The 18,841-nt window shown below is 47.6% G+C and overlaps 1 protein-coding gene across 1 annotated transcript in view; it reads left to right on the top strand.

Annotated features, from left to right (window-relative positions):
• Positions 1–17,131, top strand: part of SLC6A12 (solute carrier family 6 member 12) — a 35,758-nt gene extending 18,627 nt beyond the window's left edge. Inside the window, exons 5-16 of the mRNA XM_004381192.3 lie at positions 2,273–2,413; positions 3,421–3,508; positions 4,675–4,807; positions 6,142–6,276; positions 9,445–9,548; positions 9,982–10,106; positions 10,511–10,623; positions 11,160–11,297; positions 12,386–12,488; positions 14,729–14,829; positions 15,332–15,502; positions 16,988–17,131. Of these exons, the coding sequence (XP_004381249.1) occupies positions 2,273–2,413; positions 3,421–3,508; positions 4,675–4,807; positions 6,142–6,276; positions 9,445–9,548; positions 9,982–10,106; positions 10,511–10,623; positions 11,160–11,297; positions 12,386–12,488; positions 14,729–14,829; positions 15,332–15,502; positions 16,988–17,131 (1,496 nt within the window). The remainder of the gene's footprint in view (positions 1–2,272; positions 2,414–3,420; positions 3,509–4,674; positions 4,808–6,141; positions 6,277–9,444; positions 9,549–9,981; positions 10,107–10,510; positions 10,624–11,159; positions 11,298–12,385; positions 12,489–14,728; positions 14,830–15,331; positions 15,503–16,987) is intronic.
• Positions 17,132–18,841: the final 1,710 nt, after the last annotated feature.

The following is an 18,841-nucleotide window of genomic DNA, read 5'->3' as shown; positions in this document are numbered from 1 at the left end:
GTTGAGAGTAAGTGTTGGAGTTGGGGGGACTGCCCCCTCTCCCCAGCCATCACCACCACAAACGCTCCCGCCAGGCCCCAGCCACTGCCCTCCTCCTGGGTCTCCGGTGTTTACAGAGCTGACACCCCCCACTCTCTGCTTCTTCGCTGCCTGCTCCCCGCCTCCCACCCTGTTTGGTCGGGAGCACAGGGGGAGCACAGCGCGTTCTGGGCGGCGGGCACAGCAGGCGCTTGTTTGTGTTTGTGTAGATCTGTGCGCGCTCTAAATATCCCGCCTGGCGCGGCCGCCAGCTCCCCTGGGACCCTCCTCGCCATTCCAGCCCCAACCACCACCCCTAGCGAGGCCCAAGCCCGAGGCTGCGCCGCCATCCTGCCGACGACAGCCTGCTCACCCTCACCGCAGACTCTTGGGGGCTCCTGTCCCTCAATGCTCTGGCTGCTGAGCAGGGACCTAAACCCAGGAAAACGCTTCCTTTCCCAGTCGAGGAGTGTGGGTTTGCCAGGTCCATCGGAAACGACAATTAGGGTGGGCTCTCCCTGCAAAGGGGTGGTTTTGTTTACAGTCAGCATTGATTTTTCGACAAGCCCTCAGGCTGACGGGTTGTTCTCGAACAGTCCATTAAATAGTGATTGAGTATTGGCTTCACAGGACCCGGAGACGAAAACGACTCTGCGGCCTCCGCGCTCCCGGACTCCGGATAAACGCGGCGGGAGGGGCGGGGCGGGCCGGTTCTAATCAGGAGGCCGCGCTCGCAACTTCTCACCGCCTTGCGTTCACAACACAGGGCTAACAACCGACCTGGCAACATACTACCTTTAAAATAACTGCAGGAAAGATTCCACTTTTGTAGAACATTGGCGGGGGGTGGGGGGCTGGGCGGCGGAGCCTTACTCCTCTCCTTGCCCCTTCTCACCCCAAATACATTTCCGCTGAGGTGACAGTGTACACAGCTAACCCTGAGACTTCGTGATAAGTGTGAAAATAGAAGTGCAAATTTTACACCTCATGACGTTCTTGCTCCTTGTTCTCCTGGCGAGATGGCATTTGATGCTGAATCAGGCTGCAGATTTCTTGTCGGCAGGCGCCACATCCTCCTCCTTGTTGGTTTCTTCTTGTTTTTTGCTGTTATATTACTGATTCCTACCAGTTTATCCCTACTTACTCCTTTATTCTTTCTGCCGCTTATTATACGAGTAACGTTGTTGTTGTAAGATGCCATCGAGTCAGTTCTGACTTATAGCGACCCTGTGTGCAACAGAAGGAAACGCTGCCAGGTCCTGCGCCATCGTCACAACAGTTACTGTGTTTGAGCCCATTGTTGCAGCCACTGTGTCAATTTATCTTGTTGAGGGTCTTCTTTTTCTCTGACCCTCTACCTTATCAAGCGTGATGTCCTTCTCCAGGGCCTAGTCCCTCCTGATAACATTTCCAAAGTACATGAAAGGAAGTTTTGCCTTACTCACTTCCAAGGAGCATTCTGGTCATACTTCTTCCCAGACAGATTTGTTTGTTCTTCTGAAAGTCCATGGTATATTCAGTATTCTTCACCAATACCATCATTCAAAGGCGTCAATTCTTCTTCGATCTTCTTCATTTATCGTCCAACTTTTGCATGCATATGAGGCAATTGAAAATACCATGGCTTGGGTCAGGCACACCTTAGCCTCAAAGTTGACATCTTTGCTTTTTAACACTGGAAAGAGGTCTTTTGCAGCAGATTTTTGCCCACTGCAATATGTCTTTGATTTCTTACCTGCTGCTTCCATGGGCATTGATTGTGGATCCAAGTAAAATAAAATCTTTGACAACTTCAGTCTTTTCTCCATATTACATTTTCTCGTGTATTACAAGTAATACATGATTGTAATTGAAAAACTAGAAAATATAGACAGGCGAAAATAAAAAAAATTTTAAAAATCAACTGAAATCTCATCACCTAGACAACCACTGTTAACTTTCTGGTGAATATGTAATATCCCTCCAGAGTTTTTCTCATGAAAAAAATATACATGCAAATGTGTATTATAAAAATGGGATAATGTATAGAATAATGTTCTGTAGCCTGTTCTTCTTACTTAGAAATAGGCTTTGAATGGCTTCTCATGCCAGTAAATAAACACTTGTGGTTCTGTTTGTGTAGCACTCAGCACCCTCCCAGGCGGCTTCTATGTGACTTTTTTTGTTGTTGTTATCGCTAACATTGATTTCTTGGATTCTCTTGTATCTCCTCCTCCCCCTCTCCCCCGACTCCCACCCCCCCATCCTTCGGAAGGCATTGGTCTGGCATCTGTGGTCATTGAGTCTTATTTGAACGTCTACTACATCATTATCCTTGCATGGGCCCTTTTCTACTTGTTCAGTTCCTTCACCTCTGAGCTGCCCTGGACGACCTGCACCAATTCCTGGAACACAGGTATTCATCGTTTCAGCCCCTTGGGGCTGGGCCTATGGTGGCTGGCAATGACCAAACAATGAAGGAGCACTTGCCCCAAAACCAGGCTATATGGGCTCTGGTGCAAGCTTTGCTGGCTGACCATTCTGCGGGACCTGAGACCAGCCACTAGGAGGTGGTTGTGAAACCCAGTGGGACTGTGAGTGTGTTACACAGCTGCAAGGGGTTACCATCACTCACTCATTCATTCAATTAACAAATGTTTACTCAGCACCTAGTATGTGCCAAACACTGTGCTGGAGGTCCTAGGGTGAGCAAGGGCAAAATGGGCCCTACCCTCATGAAGCTTACAGTCTACTGGTAGAAATAGACAAATAGACAAAACAATTACAAATTGTGATGAGTGAAAGAAACAAGAGTGCAGTAATTGTAAAACAATGAGAGGGAGAAATAATTTAGATAGGTTGTGGGAGACAGCTGCTCAGGGAAGGTGCTATATGAAGGCTGAAGGACAAGAAGGTGCTCACTATGTGAACAGCATTCCAGGCAGGGGAAGAGCAGGTGCAAAGCCTCAGTCACTTGGTCTGTAGGATAGAGAGACAGGGAAGATTGGGAAATTAGATGAGCATGTAGCAATCTGTGAGGGCGCAGATTGGATCTGAGGTCTGAATTGTGTCAGAGGTTGGAGGGGTGGTCAGAAGAGCAGCCACGTTCAGGGTGACCAAGAGCTGAGCAAGCCACATGGGAGAAGGGGTTGGTCCCATGAACTACCGAAGCAGCCAACTCCTGATACTCTGGAAAGTGGGGGCCCCAAAGGAAGCTCCTGTGGGTAAATGTGAGGGTACAGGTAGACTTGTGTGAGAATGTAGGTGGATGTGTGTGGGTGTGGGTGGAAGTGAAGGTGTAAGTAGTCGTGTGGGGGATGGGGAATGTGGAATCCACCAGGCTGCAAAGCCAGAGGGTTGGGGGGCACTAGGATGAAGTTTCTTCCAGCTGATACACACCTTGCTTCACCTTGTCCCTGACAGAGCACTGCATGGACTTTCTGAATCACTCGGGAGCCCACACAATGCTGCCCTCTGAGAACTTCACCTCACCTGTCATGGAATTCTGGGAGTATGTGCTGGACCTGGTTGCCAAATACTGGGGTGCCCCAAACAGAGGGAATTTGGATGTCTGAGCTCTGGGACTTGTGGTGCAAGTTGAAGACTCTTTATGCATGTTTTTCAGCACTTACTCACCACCCATGCCCGCACCCTACACATCACTGATGGATGAGTGAACACTAACGTATCCATTCCCACTTCCTACGCTTAGACTCACACATATATCCATCCATGTCCACTTACATTCATTCTCACATGTGTCTACCCTCACCCTAGCATCCACTCCCTCCCACATTCATCCACCCACATCCACCCTGTCTACCCACAAATGTCCAGTGGTGTGCAGGAAACAGCCCATACCAGCTCAAGAGAGCCGATCATTCACATTTCTTCCCAACCCTGTGTTCAGTGATATCATGTTGGTAGCTTGAAATCAGCCAAGGTGGGAGTATTTACACCACAGAAATTGGCAAACTTTATACTCACACATCTCCCACATGACTACTTACACCTTCATATCCACCCACACTTACACATGTCTACCTATATTCTCACACAAGTCTACCTATACCCTCACACTTACCTAAAACCCACACACATTCACCTACACTGACACATGTCTACTACACCCTCACTTCTACACCCACCCACCCACACATGTCCACCTACACTGACAAATGTACACCTTCACAGGTACCCAAACCTCACAACACCCATCTATAGTCTTACACACACAAACATACACTCACACATTTCCATCACTACCAAAAGTATCTTTAGATACTAACACACATTCAGCCCCTCCATTTGATGCCCATATACTTGCTCATCAACCTGCACATGTAAATATCCACTCTCCATCCATTCATTCATACATTCCCACCACCCTCATCGTCTCTTTCTTTATCTCTCTGTGCAACAGAGAAGTCTGAATGAGTTAGAAAGACAAAGATACCTATGGGATTACTGTGATTTGGTCTTCTAACAGCCAGGAGCGTTCAGACCACAGGTGGGAACATGGCATAGCCACGGGGGAGGTGAGGTAGGGATGGGGGAAGGGAAAGCCATGGAGTATGAGGTCTGTGGGGTCAGCTCTAGGAATCAGGAGACCTGGTGACAGAGGCAAGTTGTACTCTTTAGCCTCTCACTGGTTATTTGTTTTTTCCAACCCCTTAGGAGACGGGTCCTGGGCATCACCTCAGGCATCCACAACCTGGGCGCTGTGCGCTGGGAGCTGGCCCTGTGCCTCCTGCTTGCCTGGGTCATCTGCTGCTTCTGCATCTGGAAGGGGGTCAAGTCCACAGGCAAGGTGAGGTATTCTGGCTCCTTGTAAGCTCTCTGTGGCCCCCAGGGTTCATGGGGACACTTTCAGTGTCCCTCTGGAGAACTGAAAGACAGCATAGTCTAGGGGAGATGTATGGAGAGTACAGGGGAGTCATGGAAAGGCAGGTTTAGCTCAATACAAGGAAGTGCTTTCTCTTCAATATGACTTTTAAAAACCTATTTACAATAGTAATATACAGAGCAAATGATAAACATAAAAGTCACACACATTCCTACTTGTCAGAGCTGATCACTGTACAGGCCGTCTGCATGGTGGCAGGTCAAATCTGTCATCTCTGCTACCTTTTTCCTGTATTATCTTCTAATGTCTTCGATGTGTGTGTTTCTATATCTGGATCTGTATCTATATGGATTATGTGTGTATATTATACAACTAGGATCATGCACTTGTATGACTTGCTTTTGGTATTTGACAACACATCAAGACCATTTTTAGTATGAACTACCAAACAGAACTGTCTTTGAGGTGGTGAGTTCCCTGTCATTGAAGGAATTCTCACCAAGGATAGACAACAGTTGGCTTGTTGTATAGAAAGAATTCAGATTTGAGCATTATTTCCAGCCCAGGTAATCTGAGACTGATGCTTTATGCTTTTGGAAGCTGGAGATGGGCAGGGTGCTGACTTCTCTGATTAGCACATATATCTAGGCTCTTCCTGCACTGGCCTCCCCCTTCCCTGGATTGTGCTAATAATAATAATAACACTCACAATAAAAATAGTAATAGTAATAATACTAACAACAGATAGTGCCTGTGCTTCGGGTAAGGAGTTGAGCTTGGTCAGGGGCAGAGTGGGACACCCTCTCTGTGTCTCCAGGAGGCCAGAGTTCAGGCCACTGCTGCTCCCCAGCCTTAAGCCTGGAAAAGTACTGTCTAAATTTCCCCACATATCACTGTACAAATGTGGTCACCCTCGGGGGAGTCCCACCCTCACCGTGGGCATGAGGAGAATGGCCAGGGTAAGGGATTAAGGGAGACCAGACTCTGGATTTAAAAATAGTCTTTGAAATGTTATGGACTGGAAACTCGTACCCTTCCCTGTTCTTCCTGCTCCCTCCTTCTCCTCCCCCATCCCCTGCTGATGAATATCTCACACTTGGCTCTGCTAGGGAGCATGAGACCCACTGGAATGTGTAAAGGAAGGTGTGGAAAGTTTCACATGCTCACCGACTCTCAGAGTCTCTAGGTGTGACTCATGCTGCCTGGGGAGGGGTGTCAGGAGGACCGCCGGAGACTCCCTGGCAGCTCCTGGCTGCTGTGTCCCCACCAGGAGTGACCTTGGCCGGCTTCCTCTCCAGGTTGTTTATTTCACAGCCACCTTTCCCTACCTGATGCTGATTATCCTACTGATCCGAGGCATCACCCTTCCTGGAGCCTATCAAGGCATCATTTATTATCTGAAGCCGGATTTGATTCGCCTCAAGGACCCCCAGGTTGGTACCATGCTGGGGACCGTTTCCCCACATGTCTCCCACCCCAAACCAGATCTGGACTTTTGAAAGTCTTTTATTGCTTTTCTCTTGGTTTAAAAGCAATAGATGCCCACTGTAGAAAAATTAGATAACATAGAAGAAAATTATGAAAAAGGAACTAAAAATCTCTTTTAATCTCACCACTCAGATATAATCTCTGTTAACATTTTAGTATCTTTCCTTCTGACTTTTTTACTAGGTGGTATGTGTGCATTTTAACATAGTTAAGATAATTACATATAGAGAGACATATAGAGTTTTATGCCCTTTTTTCACTTAAATATTATCCTGAGCATTTTGTATGTTATTAAATTCATTTGTAAATGTCAGGTTTAACACTTGAATAATATTTCCTCTATCCATCATTCATTCATTTGACAAAAATGGATTGAGGACCCATTAAGTGCCAGGTATTTTTCTAGTGGAAGTCCCTGTGTGGTGCAAACTGTTAACGTGCTTGGCTGTTAACCAAAAGGTTGGTGGTTCAAGTCCACCCAGAGGTGCCTCGGGTCCACCCAGAGGTGCCTCGGAAGAAAGTCTTGGTGATCTATTTCCAAAAAGTTAGCCATTGAAAAACCTATGGAGCACAGTTCTACTCTGACACACGTGGGGTCACCATGAGTTGGAATCAACTCAATGGCAACTAGTAAATTGGTACTGTTTTAATGCCAGAGATGGGGTAGTGAACAAACAGAAGAGACACTGAGTCCTGTCCTCTTGGAGCTTACACATAGTGGATGTGTCATCATTTAATTTCCCCCAGTTCTTGGACATTTAGGTGATGACTGTCTTCCCCCTATTGTAAATACAGCTGCAGTGAACACCTTGTACATGTCTTTGACCACATCTCTATTTCCTGGTGGTAGTTAGAATCGGAATTAGTAAATCAAAGAGCATGCACAGTTTCAGGTTCTTGATATGTACTGACTTTAGAGAAATGTAGACTTTCATCATCAGTGTTTGAGGGTACCTTTCTTTCTGCAGGAGCCCTGGTGGCACAGTGCTTAAGTGTTCAACTGTTAACCAAAACGTTGGCAATTCCAATCCACCAGCCACTCCTTGGAAACCCTATGGGGCAGTTCTACTCTGTCTATAGGGTCGCTATAAGTCAGAATCGACTCAGTGGCAATAGTTTTTTCTTTTTTTTTTCTGTAAGGCCCTTGCTAGATTTGATTATAATTTATTTTAATCTTTGATAATGGGATAGGCCGAAATAGTATCATTTTATTATTTTAATTTTGTTGTTTTGACTCCTGGTAAGGTTGGACGTTTTCCCATAGATTTATTGGCCAGTTGTATTTCCTTTTCTAGGACTTCTATGATCGCATTCTTTGTTCGTCTTCTTTTTTTCTTTTCCCCGTTTGGAGTTTTTGTGCTTTTTTCTCTATATTTTAACGAAGTCACCTCCTTGCCCCCAGGTCCTAGCTGCCTGAGGTATGCTGTGCTAGTTGAATGAGTGGTGGTGGCTGTCTTAGCTTGCCCTGCAGACAGGTCTTGGACATCTCTTGATGCCTGTACTTGGTGCTTACTAAATGCTTACAAGGAGCCCTGGTGGCGCAGTGGTTAAGCGCTCGGCTGTTAACCAAAAGGTTGGCAGTTTGAACCCACCAGCCACCCGATGGGAGAAAAGACCTGGAGATCTACTCCCGTAAATATTATAGCCTAGGAAACCCTATGGGGCAGTTCTATTCTATCATACAGTGTCGCTACGAGTTGGCATCGACTACATGGCACACAGCCAGTGCCGAATTAAGGCATGTGAGGGCCCTAAACACTGATAATCCATGGTGCCTCCTCCTCTGTTTTCTCACTCATTCGAACGGAATATGTGAGTTATATATACATACACATATATGTATATGTGTGTGTGTATATATATATATATATATATATATACACACACATACATATGTGCATGTGGGACCCCGGTGGCACAGTGGTTAAGCGTTTGGCTGCTAACCAAAAGATAGGCAGTTGGAATCCACCAGCCGCTCCTTGGAAACCCTATGGAGCAGGTCTACTCTGTCCTATAGTGTCGCTATGAGTTAGAATCAACTTGATGGCAATGGGTTTGGTTTTTGGTTTATATATGTGTGTGTGTGTCTTAGCTATGCATGATATAACGTCTTTTTAAATGCGACTATAATATTAGCGATTGAATACGAAAGTGGCGTATGACATTTTAGTGGAATGAGATGAACTGGATTATAAAATTTTTAGTGGGTGAATGTAGCAAGAGTTAGACTCGACAGTCCACCCCACTTCTAGTTTATTAGGAAGAAATAGTATACTCCCAAGAGACCCACTGAGATAGAGAGTTTCAATTACACGGGAGGGGACTATAGGAGACAGATGTCAATGAAGGTGCTGAAATAGTAGGGGCCTTATAGTTTAAACAACCTTTCGAGGGGGCACCCTCATGACTCTGCGTGAAATTTATTTCCAGCCAGCACATTCTCACATAGTGGAACTGGTATCAATTCCATTTACTGCCTTGATAGTTCCCTTCCACTGTGGCTCTTGCTTTTCCTTGTATCCTGTTTGCTTGGCGTCTGTAGGTCTTTGCTTTGGACAACCGGTGCCCATTTTGTTGATGCCCTAAGCACGTGCTTACCTTGCTTATTGGGTAATCTGTCCCTGCACACAGTAATAACAAAAACAAAGAGGCCATAGGAGTCCCTGGGTGGTGCAAATGGTTAATGTGCTTGGCTGCTAACTGAAAAGTTGGAGATTTGAGTCCACCCAGAGTGCCTGGGAAGAAAGCCCTGGTGATCTGCTTCCAAAACATCAGCCATTAGAAACCCTACAGAGCACAGTTCTCTGACACACATGGGTTCTCCATGAGTTGGAATCTACTCAACTCAACTTAATGGGCAACTGGTTAACTGCCTACAAAAACAGAATTAAAAATAGTCCCTCTTGTGAGGAGATCACTGTCTAGACAGGAGAAGGACAAGTTAACGGGGAGTTGGGGTATAGGTGTGAAGCTCTAAGGGAATCCCAAGGGGACTAGGCTGCTGCTGTGGCTGGTGCTGTAGGGCGGTCGGTTCGAGTCTCTGTCCCTAGTGCTCCAGGCCCCAGTGGGCTGTCTCTCACCTTCTCACTACCATTTCTTGGGGTCTCATGTAGGTGTGGATGGATGCTGGTACCCAGATCTTCTTCTCATTCGCCATCTGCCAGGGATGCCTGACAGCCCTGGGCAGCTACAACAAGTACCACAACGACTGCTACAGGTGCAAGTTGGGCCACTGGGGTGGGAGGAGTGACCTGGTCTCTCTACGGGAAGGAGTTCTAGGGGTGGGCATGCCTCCAGGGACCACCTCCCAGTCACTGGGCCCAGGCCTTGTTTGTTTATTATCAGGGAGTCACATGTTGTGTCAAACTAACATTCTGGGCTCGTTTCCCAGGCTGAGTTTCTTTCTCCCTCCCTTTTCTCTCCCACTTTACTCTCTTCACCTTCTGATACCTGACCTGTGTCTTTTTCTTTCATTGTCTCTTTCTTTCCATTCTCCCTTCCATTTCTCTTTTTTGTTCTTTTACCTTCCCCCTTCTCTCTCCTCTTTACCCTCTTACTGTCTTTTGGCATCTCCTCCCGCGATTGGTTTCTTTCTCTCTTCCCCCTCTTTCTGTTTTCTCTGCTTGCACCCCCCACCCCCGCCCCCACAGGGACTGCATCGCCCTCTGCTTCCTCAACAGCGGCACCAGCTTTGTGGCCGGGTTTGTTGTCTTCTCCATCCTGGGCTTCATGTCTCAGGAGCAGGGGGTGCCCATTTCCGAGGTGGCTGAGTCAGGTAGGAGCCACCTAGCTGTCTGGGACCTCAGGGGAAGGGCGGGGAGGAGGTCAGAGAACTCAGGCCCTTCCTACAGAAAGGCAGGAGTCCCAAAAGCTGGGTAATTGAGACTTCTAGCATGAGGGCACTGTTTGGCACCAAGCAGGGGCTCCATGAATGTGAGTGGGAGTGAGGAGAGGAGGGAGATCAGAATGGATGACTGATAGCTACGTGCATGGATGCATGGATGGGTGGAAGAAGAGATGAACCAATAGTATGTTCCCCAGAACCTGGGAAGAGCAGAATAATGGATGGAATCACTGTGACCTCTTGAATCCTACACACACACACAGAGACACACACACAGTACTTGTGGGGAGAGCTCTTACCTTGGAGCTCACCTGATTGTGCTGTGTGCCTGGCAGGTCCTGGTCTGGCCTTCATCGCATTCCCCAAGGCTGTGACTATGATGCCCTTATCCCAGCTCTGGTCCTGCCTTTTCTTCATCATGCTCATATTCCTAGGGCTGGACAGCCAGGTACGTCACCACCACCCCCTGTCCTACCCAGCCCTGCCCTGGTGACCCTCTTGCCAGCGTCTGCATTTCCTGGCATTACTTCCTTTTCCATTCCATTTCCCGGTTTGTAAATTCCAAGGCTCCCTCCGCTCTCCAGGCTGTTCCTTGGGGTTGGTTGGGTGACCCCAGGCCCTGAGACCCTCTTCTGTGAGGGAGCTACCTGCTTTGTTCCTACAACCTTGACCCTTCCCCACACAACGATGCCCCGCCCAAAGGCTCCACCAGCCCCTTTCCACACCTCCAGCTACTCGGCTCAAGCCATCCTGGCCCCAGGCCCTCTCTGTCACCCCTTGGTGACAGAACATCACCTCCTCTGCAGTCACCGTGTAGATGTGGCTAAGGGCAGGCTGGCCTCACCCCGGACCCTCTCTCCCTCCTAGTTTTGGCCCTCTGCGCCCCTCCCTGCACTCCTGTGCATCAGTACGTGACTCTGAGAAAGAAGGGTCGAGCGCCTGTCCTCACATCCCTCTTACTCCCTATTCCCCTCCTGCCCACAGTTTGTCTGTATGGAGTCCCTGGTGACGGCCTCCATGGACATGTTCCCCAGGCAGCTCCGGAAGAGCGGGCGGCGCAAGCTCCTCATCCTTGGCATCGTGGTGGTATGCTACCTGATCGGGCTCTTCCTGGTCACTGAGGTGAGCTTTTGGGCAGCCTGCAGGCTGGGCTCCAGGGCCAGGGAGCCATGGGGACAGGGTCACGTGTCACTGTGGCCCTGACCTGAGCCCCCACACTGAGCCCCTCAGAGCCACAGTTTCCTCATCTGCTAAATGGGCGTGTTGACACCTGCCTGTCTCCCTCACAGTAGGGTTGTAGGGACCATCCAATGAAATACACCTACATTAATTAAGTCCCTTTTGATTGTAAGTGACAGAAACCAAATGCAAGCTGGCTTAAGCAGAAAGGGGAATTTACTGGGCCAGGTAACTGAAAAGCCTAAAGACATTTTGGTTTCAGGCACGATTGGATCCAGTTATGCTAATGACATTGTCAGGAATGCTGCTCTCTGTCTTCTGCCTCTTTCCTCTGGGAACTTCGTTCTTGGGCAAATTTTCTTCCTGCAGGAGAGAAGGCTGATGCAGCGCCAACCTACTTCTACCCTCTAACTAACCCCACAGGAAAGAGAGGGCCTTTTCCTGAAAGTGCCGGCAAGTGTCAGGCCTGGAGCAGGGTACCCCAACATAAAAAGAACACGCTTAGGGTGAGGTGGTGCCAATTTGCAGGAGATGGGATACTGGGCAGACAAAACAATCCATGCCCACTACAGCCCCCAATGTCCACGCAGGTGTCAGAGACTGTTGACATGATGTTGAATGAGGGGCTTGGGGGCAGGGACAGGCAGGGCAAACTCCTTTTAGATGCAAGGAATAGGTTGCCTCATATATATCCGTATTACAGTAAAACCTGCGAAAGCCGGAAACTGTGTAAGGTGGGAACCTGTCAGAGAAGAAAAATTCAAATATTTTCCACTAAAATGAGCAATAGAAAAGTGGTAAGACTGCCCCCTGTGAAAGGTGAAAAACTTTTGAGACCGGGAAAGACAAAGCCTTTACGTCGAGTTCCGGCTCTCACAGGTTTCACTGTATATTCACAACTGTAGAAGTTGCCATTCATTCATGGGCTGGGCAGGACAGCACCCCAATGAGTGTTTTGCCATCTCTTGAGGGTGGGAGTTGTCCTCTGCCCCCCACTGGCTAAGGCCTCAGCTCCACTCCCTTCTCCATAGGGCGGGATGTACATCTTCCAGCTGTTTGATTATTATGCTACCAGTGGCCTATGCCTGCTCTTCCTGGCGGTGTTTGAAGTTATCTGCATCAGCTGGGTGTATGGTAAGTGGGGTGGGAGAGTAGGGTAAGGATGTGGAGGAGGTAGGAGAAGAACCTCTGAGGCCCAGCAAAGGGCAGGATTTTCCAGGATGAGAGGCGGGTGCTCTGTCCTCTGGTTTCTTTGTGTCTTTGTATTGCTGTGTTGGGTCTTGTTACAGGGAATTTTTTGTACCCCTGGGAACCCTGGCACTCCTCATTATGGCAGGTAGAGTGCCTTAATGATCAAATGATCAAAGTCAGGATAATGAAAAAACTGATTTCCTTGAGTAATAATGATAATAAGAAGATGCTAGAGGCCCTTCATCAGTAGAAAGCTTAGTCAGAAGGGACCCTCAGGGCCCCTTAGTCTGGTCCTCTGCAAGCTCCCACATCCCCTTTTCCAACAAATAGGTTATCACTCACACTTTGCTTGAACACCTCCACTGACAGGAAGTTCATTCCTGCGGTTTTGAGGTAGCCTTTTCCATTGTGATTGTCATGCATTTCTTTCTTATACTGAGCTGAACCAACACTTCCACCAACATCAGATCAACAGCTTTGTCACCTTCAGTGCTGAATAACCAATTGCTGGTGCTTGAGAGCTCTGGTGGCACAGTGGTTAAGAGCTCGGCTGCTAACCAAAAGGTCAGCAGTTCAAATCCATCAGCCATTCCTTGGAGACCCAATGGGGCAGTTCTACTCTGTCCTGTAGGGTCACTATGAGTTGGAATCAACTTCACTGTATCAGGTTTTTGGTTTGGTACTGAATGCTGTAATATCTGTGATACTATTTTGCCCGATAACAATAAAACCAGTTACCATTGAGTTGACTCCAACTCATGGCAACCCCATATGTATCAGAGTAGAACTGTACTCCATAGGGTTTTCAGTGGCTGATTTTTCAGAAGTACATCGCCAGACCTTTATTCCAAGACACCTCTGGGTGGACTGGAACCTCCAACTTTTGGTTTGCAACCGAGTGCGTTAACCATTTGCACCACCCAGGGACTCCCCTGATAACAATAGAGGGGAAGAAACCTTTATTTATTGAGCATCTACTACGTGTCAAGCACTGTGCTGGTGGCGTCACAAGCCGGCTCACAATCCACAGGGCAGGCCTTTACAGGGAGGAGAATGAGGCTTAGAGAGGTTAGGTCTCTTTCCTAAGCTCACATAGCCAGTAAGTGGAGGAGCTGTCATCGTCCCCCAGGCCTGTCTGGCTCTACTACATCAAGTTAGGGGAAGACAATGCCAATGTTACAAGGAACAGGGCAAAGAGGATAAGTGGGTACCACACCATAGGGCTCAGGAGAAGCCATGAGCAGGAAGGTTTTTATTTTGCTACCTTGAGCCTTCCTACTTGGTGTCCTTTCCCTTCCTTGAAGATGTCGCCTACCCTTTCACCTCAAGCATCTGATGTCTTTCTGATTTCCCAATACTCCTTGTTCTTAGAGAGGATCTGGTACTCAATCACAGTGCGGTATATGTGTCTGATACACCTTAAGATGTTATATAGGTACTAACCCAGCAGTATCTGGGTTTTAACTGAGGTTGAATTTAGAAGAAAGGAATGGCTCTCCAATGGTGGGATTTCATGTACCAGTGACCAGTGGGAAGGTATTTGGTGGGGGCGAGAGGGGCCTTCCAAGTGTCTTTACCAATTGGTGGCTCTTTGCTTCTTAGAAGGCTGGCTCTGCTGGAATTAGAGCAATATGGAAACCTGAGGACATTAAACAAAATAAAACCTGCCAATGTTTTCATGAACACAAATCAGTCCTCTTACCACACTTCATTGGAAACTCAGAGGTGGTTCTTCGACAGCCTTGAATCTAGACCTTTTTCTATTCCCAGTAGATTTCTGGCCCTGTATACGCTGAGCGTGATATGCTTGAGCAGTGAGACCTTGCTGTTTTGCTGTCTTGACTTGAAACTGAATCTCTGCTACACAGATAAACAATAAGCATTTGTGTAGTTCTGGAAACTCGTTTTTTCTCACACCACTTCTCTGTGGATGGGACCATTGTTGTCTTATCCTTAGACAGGGAGAAAGGAGGTCTCACTAGGAGGGACATGGTGCTCGTTGGTGGCCCTGCTCCCTCCCACTTTCCCTGTGGCTGGGGTGCCAGGGACCCATTTCAGTCATTGTGCCCTGTTCTAGTTTCCCATTGCAGAATTAGGGATGTGGGGAAGAATCCAAAGCCGTGTGAGTCCTTCCCAAATACCCATGAAGCTGTTTTTACCCCCCTCCCCACTTGCCTCGTCAGGAGCAGACCGTTTCTATGACAACATTGAGGACATGATTGGCTACCGGCCATGGCCCCTGGTGAAGATCTCCTGGCTCTTCCTGACCCCTGGACTTTGCCTGGTATGTGCCCATCCAGCTATGCCTTAACTCCCTCCTGCCTCCAGAAGATTCAGGGAAGTGGGGAAAAGGATGCCTCCATTATGGGGCTCTAATCTCTGGAGGCTGGTCTATTCCCTCTTCTGGGGTTGCCCTCCTGCTCTTCTCTTCTGGGGCTGTCTCATTCATCTGTTTGCTTTACTGTCATTATCATCTATTCTAGTTTCTGCTCCATCCCCTTCTCACAGTACCTCATCCCATCTGCCTGATTTCCCAATTATTGGTCTCTTCCTGTCTGTCTTCTTTAAGCTCCTCCATTCCCCCTCCCTTCCTTTACATCTCCTCCTGTCTTAGTCCTTGATGTGAGTGATGCCTTGGCCTATGATTTGCAATGGCTTTTGTCAATCCATCTTATAGATGTACCACAGTGTATTTAACTTGTCTTCTGCCATTGGATATTTAAGTAGCTGAGGAGAGGGTGTTATGGATCTTTATCTCATCCATGTCTGCTCCTTCCTCATTCCAGGCTACATTCCTCTTCTCCTTGAGCAAATACACGCCTCTCAAATACAACAACATCTACGTGTACCCTTCTTGGGGATACTCCATTGGTTGGTTTTTGGCTTTCTCCTCCATGATCTGTGTCCCACTCTTCATTGTTGTCACCCTCCTGAAGACCCGGGGCTCCTTCAAGAAGGTAGGTGGCTAGAAGAGGTGACTACGGAGAGAGGTTGGACTTAGGGCAGTACCCACAGCTGGGGCCCAGGGTGCAAACACATACTCTGAGTGTACGGCAGCCCTTTGGTCTCATGGAAACTTAAAGGAGAAAGGTCTTGAAGACCAGTCTAATAGCTTTGTTTTTATAAACGTTCAAAGTCCTAGAGTCTCACAGACTTTCAGAACTAGAAGGGACCCACCAGATCATCGGGGCAGGCTAAACAGAGTAAACTGTCAAAGGGTTAAGGGGAAAAACTAAATTACAAACAAGGGAACATCAAGTACCCAGACACATATTACTTGCTCTTGGGAAACTGATAACCAACCATTATAGTTTATTGCATATACAGGCTCCTGGCTTCTTTTGTTATCTAAACCCTGGCTGGTGAACCACATGCAAAAGTTTCCCTGTTTAAAGTTTGGGACATTCTTTCCTGCAAGAAGCTATAGCCAGTGCCATAAAGACATTATATCTCTAGAAATATATTTGGCTAAAAGTAACAGACAATCTAATCTGTAATGGTTTAAGCAAATAGGCTTATTTTTTCTTTTCTCTCACATATTAAGAAGGCCAGAGATGGGGACTACTGCCATTTAGTTCAGGTGCTCATAGAGGTCATCAAGGATCAGACTCTTCCTATATTTCTACACTTCCACCCTGAGTATGTTGGCTTTTCACCGTCATGCTTATCACCTCATGGTTACAAGATGGCTGTCACAGTTCCAGTCATCATATCCGCATTCAAAGCAGGAAAAGGGGCGGGGCGGGGAGGAAATGGTACAAGACATATCTGTCCTTTTGTCATAAAAGCTTTCCCAAGAGTCTCTAGCAGAATTCTGCTTATGTCTCACTGCCCAGGGGAAGCTGGGAAAAGTGCAGGCTTAGCCTTTCCAGCCTCTATTGTGGAAGGTAGCAAGGGAGGAGGGAGTTGAAAATGGATGTTACATTGACTAATTGGCAATGTCTGCTACATACCCATTTGAATAATAACAATAACAACAGTAATAGTATTACTACTAATAAAAAGAAAAATAATAGACAATTATTGAACACAAAATAATGGTAATAGTAATAATAATAACAAAAATAGACACTGATTGAGCACTTACCCCATGCTAGGTACTGTTCTAAGTGTTTGACATAACTAATTTAATATTCACAACAATCCTATGAGGTAGGTACTATTATTATCCTCATTTTGCAGATGAGGAAATTGAGGCACAGAGGGGTTAAATGAATGAGTTGCCTAAGATCACACAGTAGTCAGTCGCAGAGCCAGGATTGGAACCTAGGCAGTTCACACTGTTAACCATGTTATTGCCTCTTCTCTCTTAAAATATTTGTTCATTTATTCATTCACACTGTATCGAGCTGCCCCGTGCTGGGCCCTGGGGATACAGATATGAGGAGACATCTTTGCCTCTCTTGCCCACAGTACCCACTCACTGCCTCTTCTCCCCACAGCGCCTGCGACAGCTCATCGCCCCTGACCCTAGCCTGCTGCAGCCCAAGCAACATCTATATCTGGACGGTGTCGTCAGCCAGGACTGCAGGCCCTCCTCAACCAAGGACGGACTAATAGCTGGGGAGAGGGAGACCTACTTGTAGGATGTGGCCAGAGGTTGGATGGCTGCTGAGCCAGGAATCTGGGTCAGGACTACCATCCCCCCTCCAGTGGACAGCCCCCCTCCAGTGGACAGTCCTGCTGAGAACCTTTGGGATGCCCATGAGCACCCCTCAGCCAGAGGCCAGACTCCTCTCCTCAGCTGGAGCAGCTTCTTCTGGTGGGCCAAAGACGCCACCACTGGAATATGCCATGCTGTGATGCAATTCCCTGTTGGAACACACCATCTTATTTATAAAGGAAGGTGGTCTTTTTGAAGTCCACCATTTGATTATAGCACATTACACTGTAAGAGAACTCTCATTGTGGGGATGTTTCCTATTAGAGCTTACAATATTTGTGCATTGGGAGGGTACTCCAATATACATAGTGATTAACTCAGAGACCCCCATGGAACACACCATATTGGAAGTGACAGCTGAATACATCACATTGGATTCTGAAGTTCCTTTACAGTACGCCAGCTCTGGTGATGGAAGCCCTTCACTAGGCCTAATATTCTGAAGATTCCCTGGGTAAGGAGGTAGAGAAACAGAAAGCAAACCTTCACTTGCCATGATCAGCTTGAATTATTTGGAGGCAGTCGCTCAAGCCATCCCTAACTCCAGCCCTAAGCTCCACACTTCGCTTCTTGCAGTGTTGTCATCAACTCAAGGCGCACCGGGATAGAGGAGACTTAGAGATGATTCCTAGATTTTAAAAATACATGGCATGCATACCTCTACTTTCCATTCCTATGCCTGAGGCAGACATTGCTAATTGATCACAGATCCTTCCCCACTTCATCCTTCCAAACACAGTGCTCCAGGCATCTCCACTTGCTATCCCTGCTTCTAGTCCAAACTCCTCATTTTCATGGATGAGGAAACTGAGGACCAAAGAGACCAAATGACTTTTTTAAGTTCACACAATTTCATAGGGCCAGAGATGAGACTAAAACCTAGTCTCTTTCCTCTCCAGCCAGAATTCTTCCCATTACACCCTCCTGCTCAGTTAACAAGCATGTATGGATCTCCGCCACTGTGTGCGTCTTTAATTTGCCTCATTTCTGTTCAGTTACTCTGACTTGGGATGGGAGAGAAAGAGGTCCCCTTAGTGGAGAGATGAGTAGCTCTCCACAGATTGGTGCCCCCACCTTGGTATTTTCTCCTGATGAGCTCATACTCCTCTGACCAGATTTCTGCTCTGAACCCTTTTGTTCTTTCCACTTTCCATCTCTCCACCCACAGTGGGTTCCTTGGAGTCTGTGAAAGCCTGGTCTCCCACAGAGAGAGGAGTATGGGTGTGGGGTCCTCGTCTTTGCTGCCACAATGCCTCCCTCCCTTTCTCAGCCACTCCTATTCCCCTTCCCCACATACTGCCTCCTCTCCCCACACCCCTCCTGAATATACCAGATCCTTCCCTGGCTGGGGACGGCTTCTTGGAGGAGAAAGGCAGGGCTTGGATATATTCAAGGTTCCTGTGTTCAGAAGGGAAGGGAGGAGAAGAGTGTGAGTGGGGTGGGAACTCCCTTTACCAGGGTTCTTAACTTCAGGACAGCTTCCTGGGACAGAACCTGGGCACTGGAAGAAGGCAAATAAGGGGGAAATAGGACCTAGACGTCATCCTGAGCCATTACCCAGCAGCCAAAGTAAAAATCTGTGGTCTGGCCACGGTAAGTCCCATTGCTGATAGCCCCCAGGCCATCCTCAGCG

Source organism: Trichechus manatus, unplaced genomic scaffold (genome assembly GCF_000243295.1).
Source record: "Trichechus manatus latirostris isolate Lorelei unplaced genomic scaffold, TriManLat1.0 scaffold00081, whole genome shotgun sequence".
Taxonomy (NCBI): domain Eukaryota; kingdom Metazoa; phylum Chordata; class Mammalia; order Sirenia; family Trichechidae; genus Trichechus; species Trichechus manatus.
Note: the sequence above shows the minus strand (reverse complement) of the source record. Positions and strands in the feature narration are given on the sequence as shown.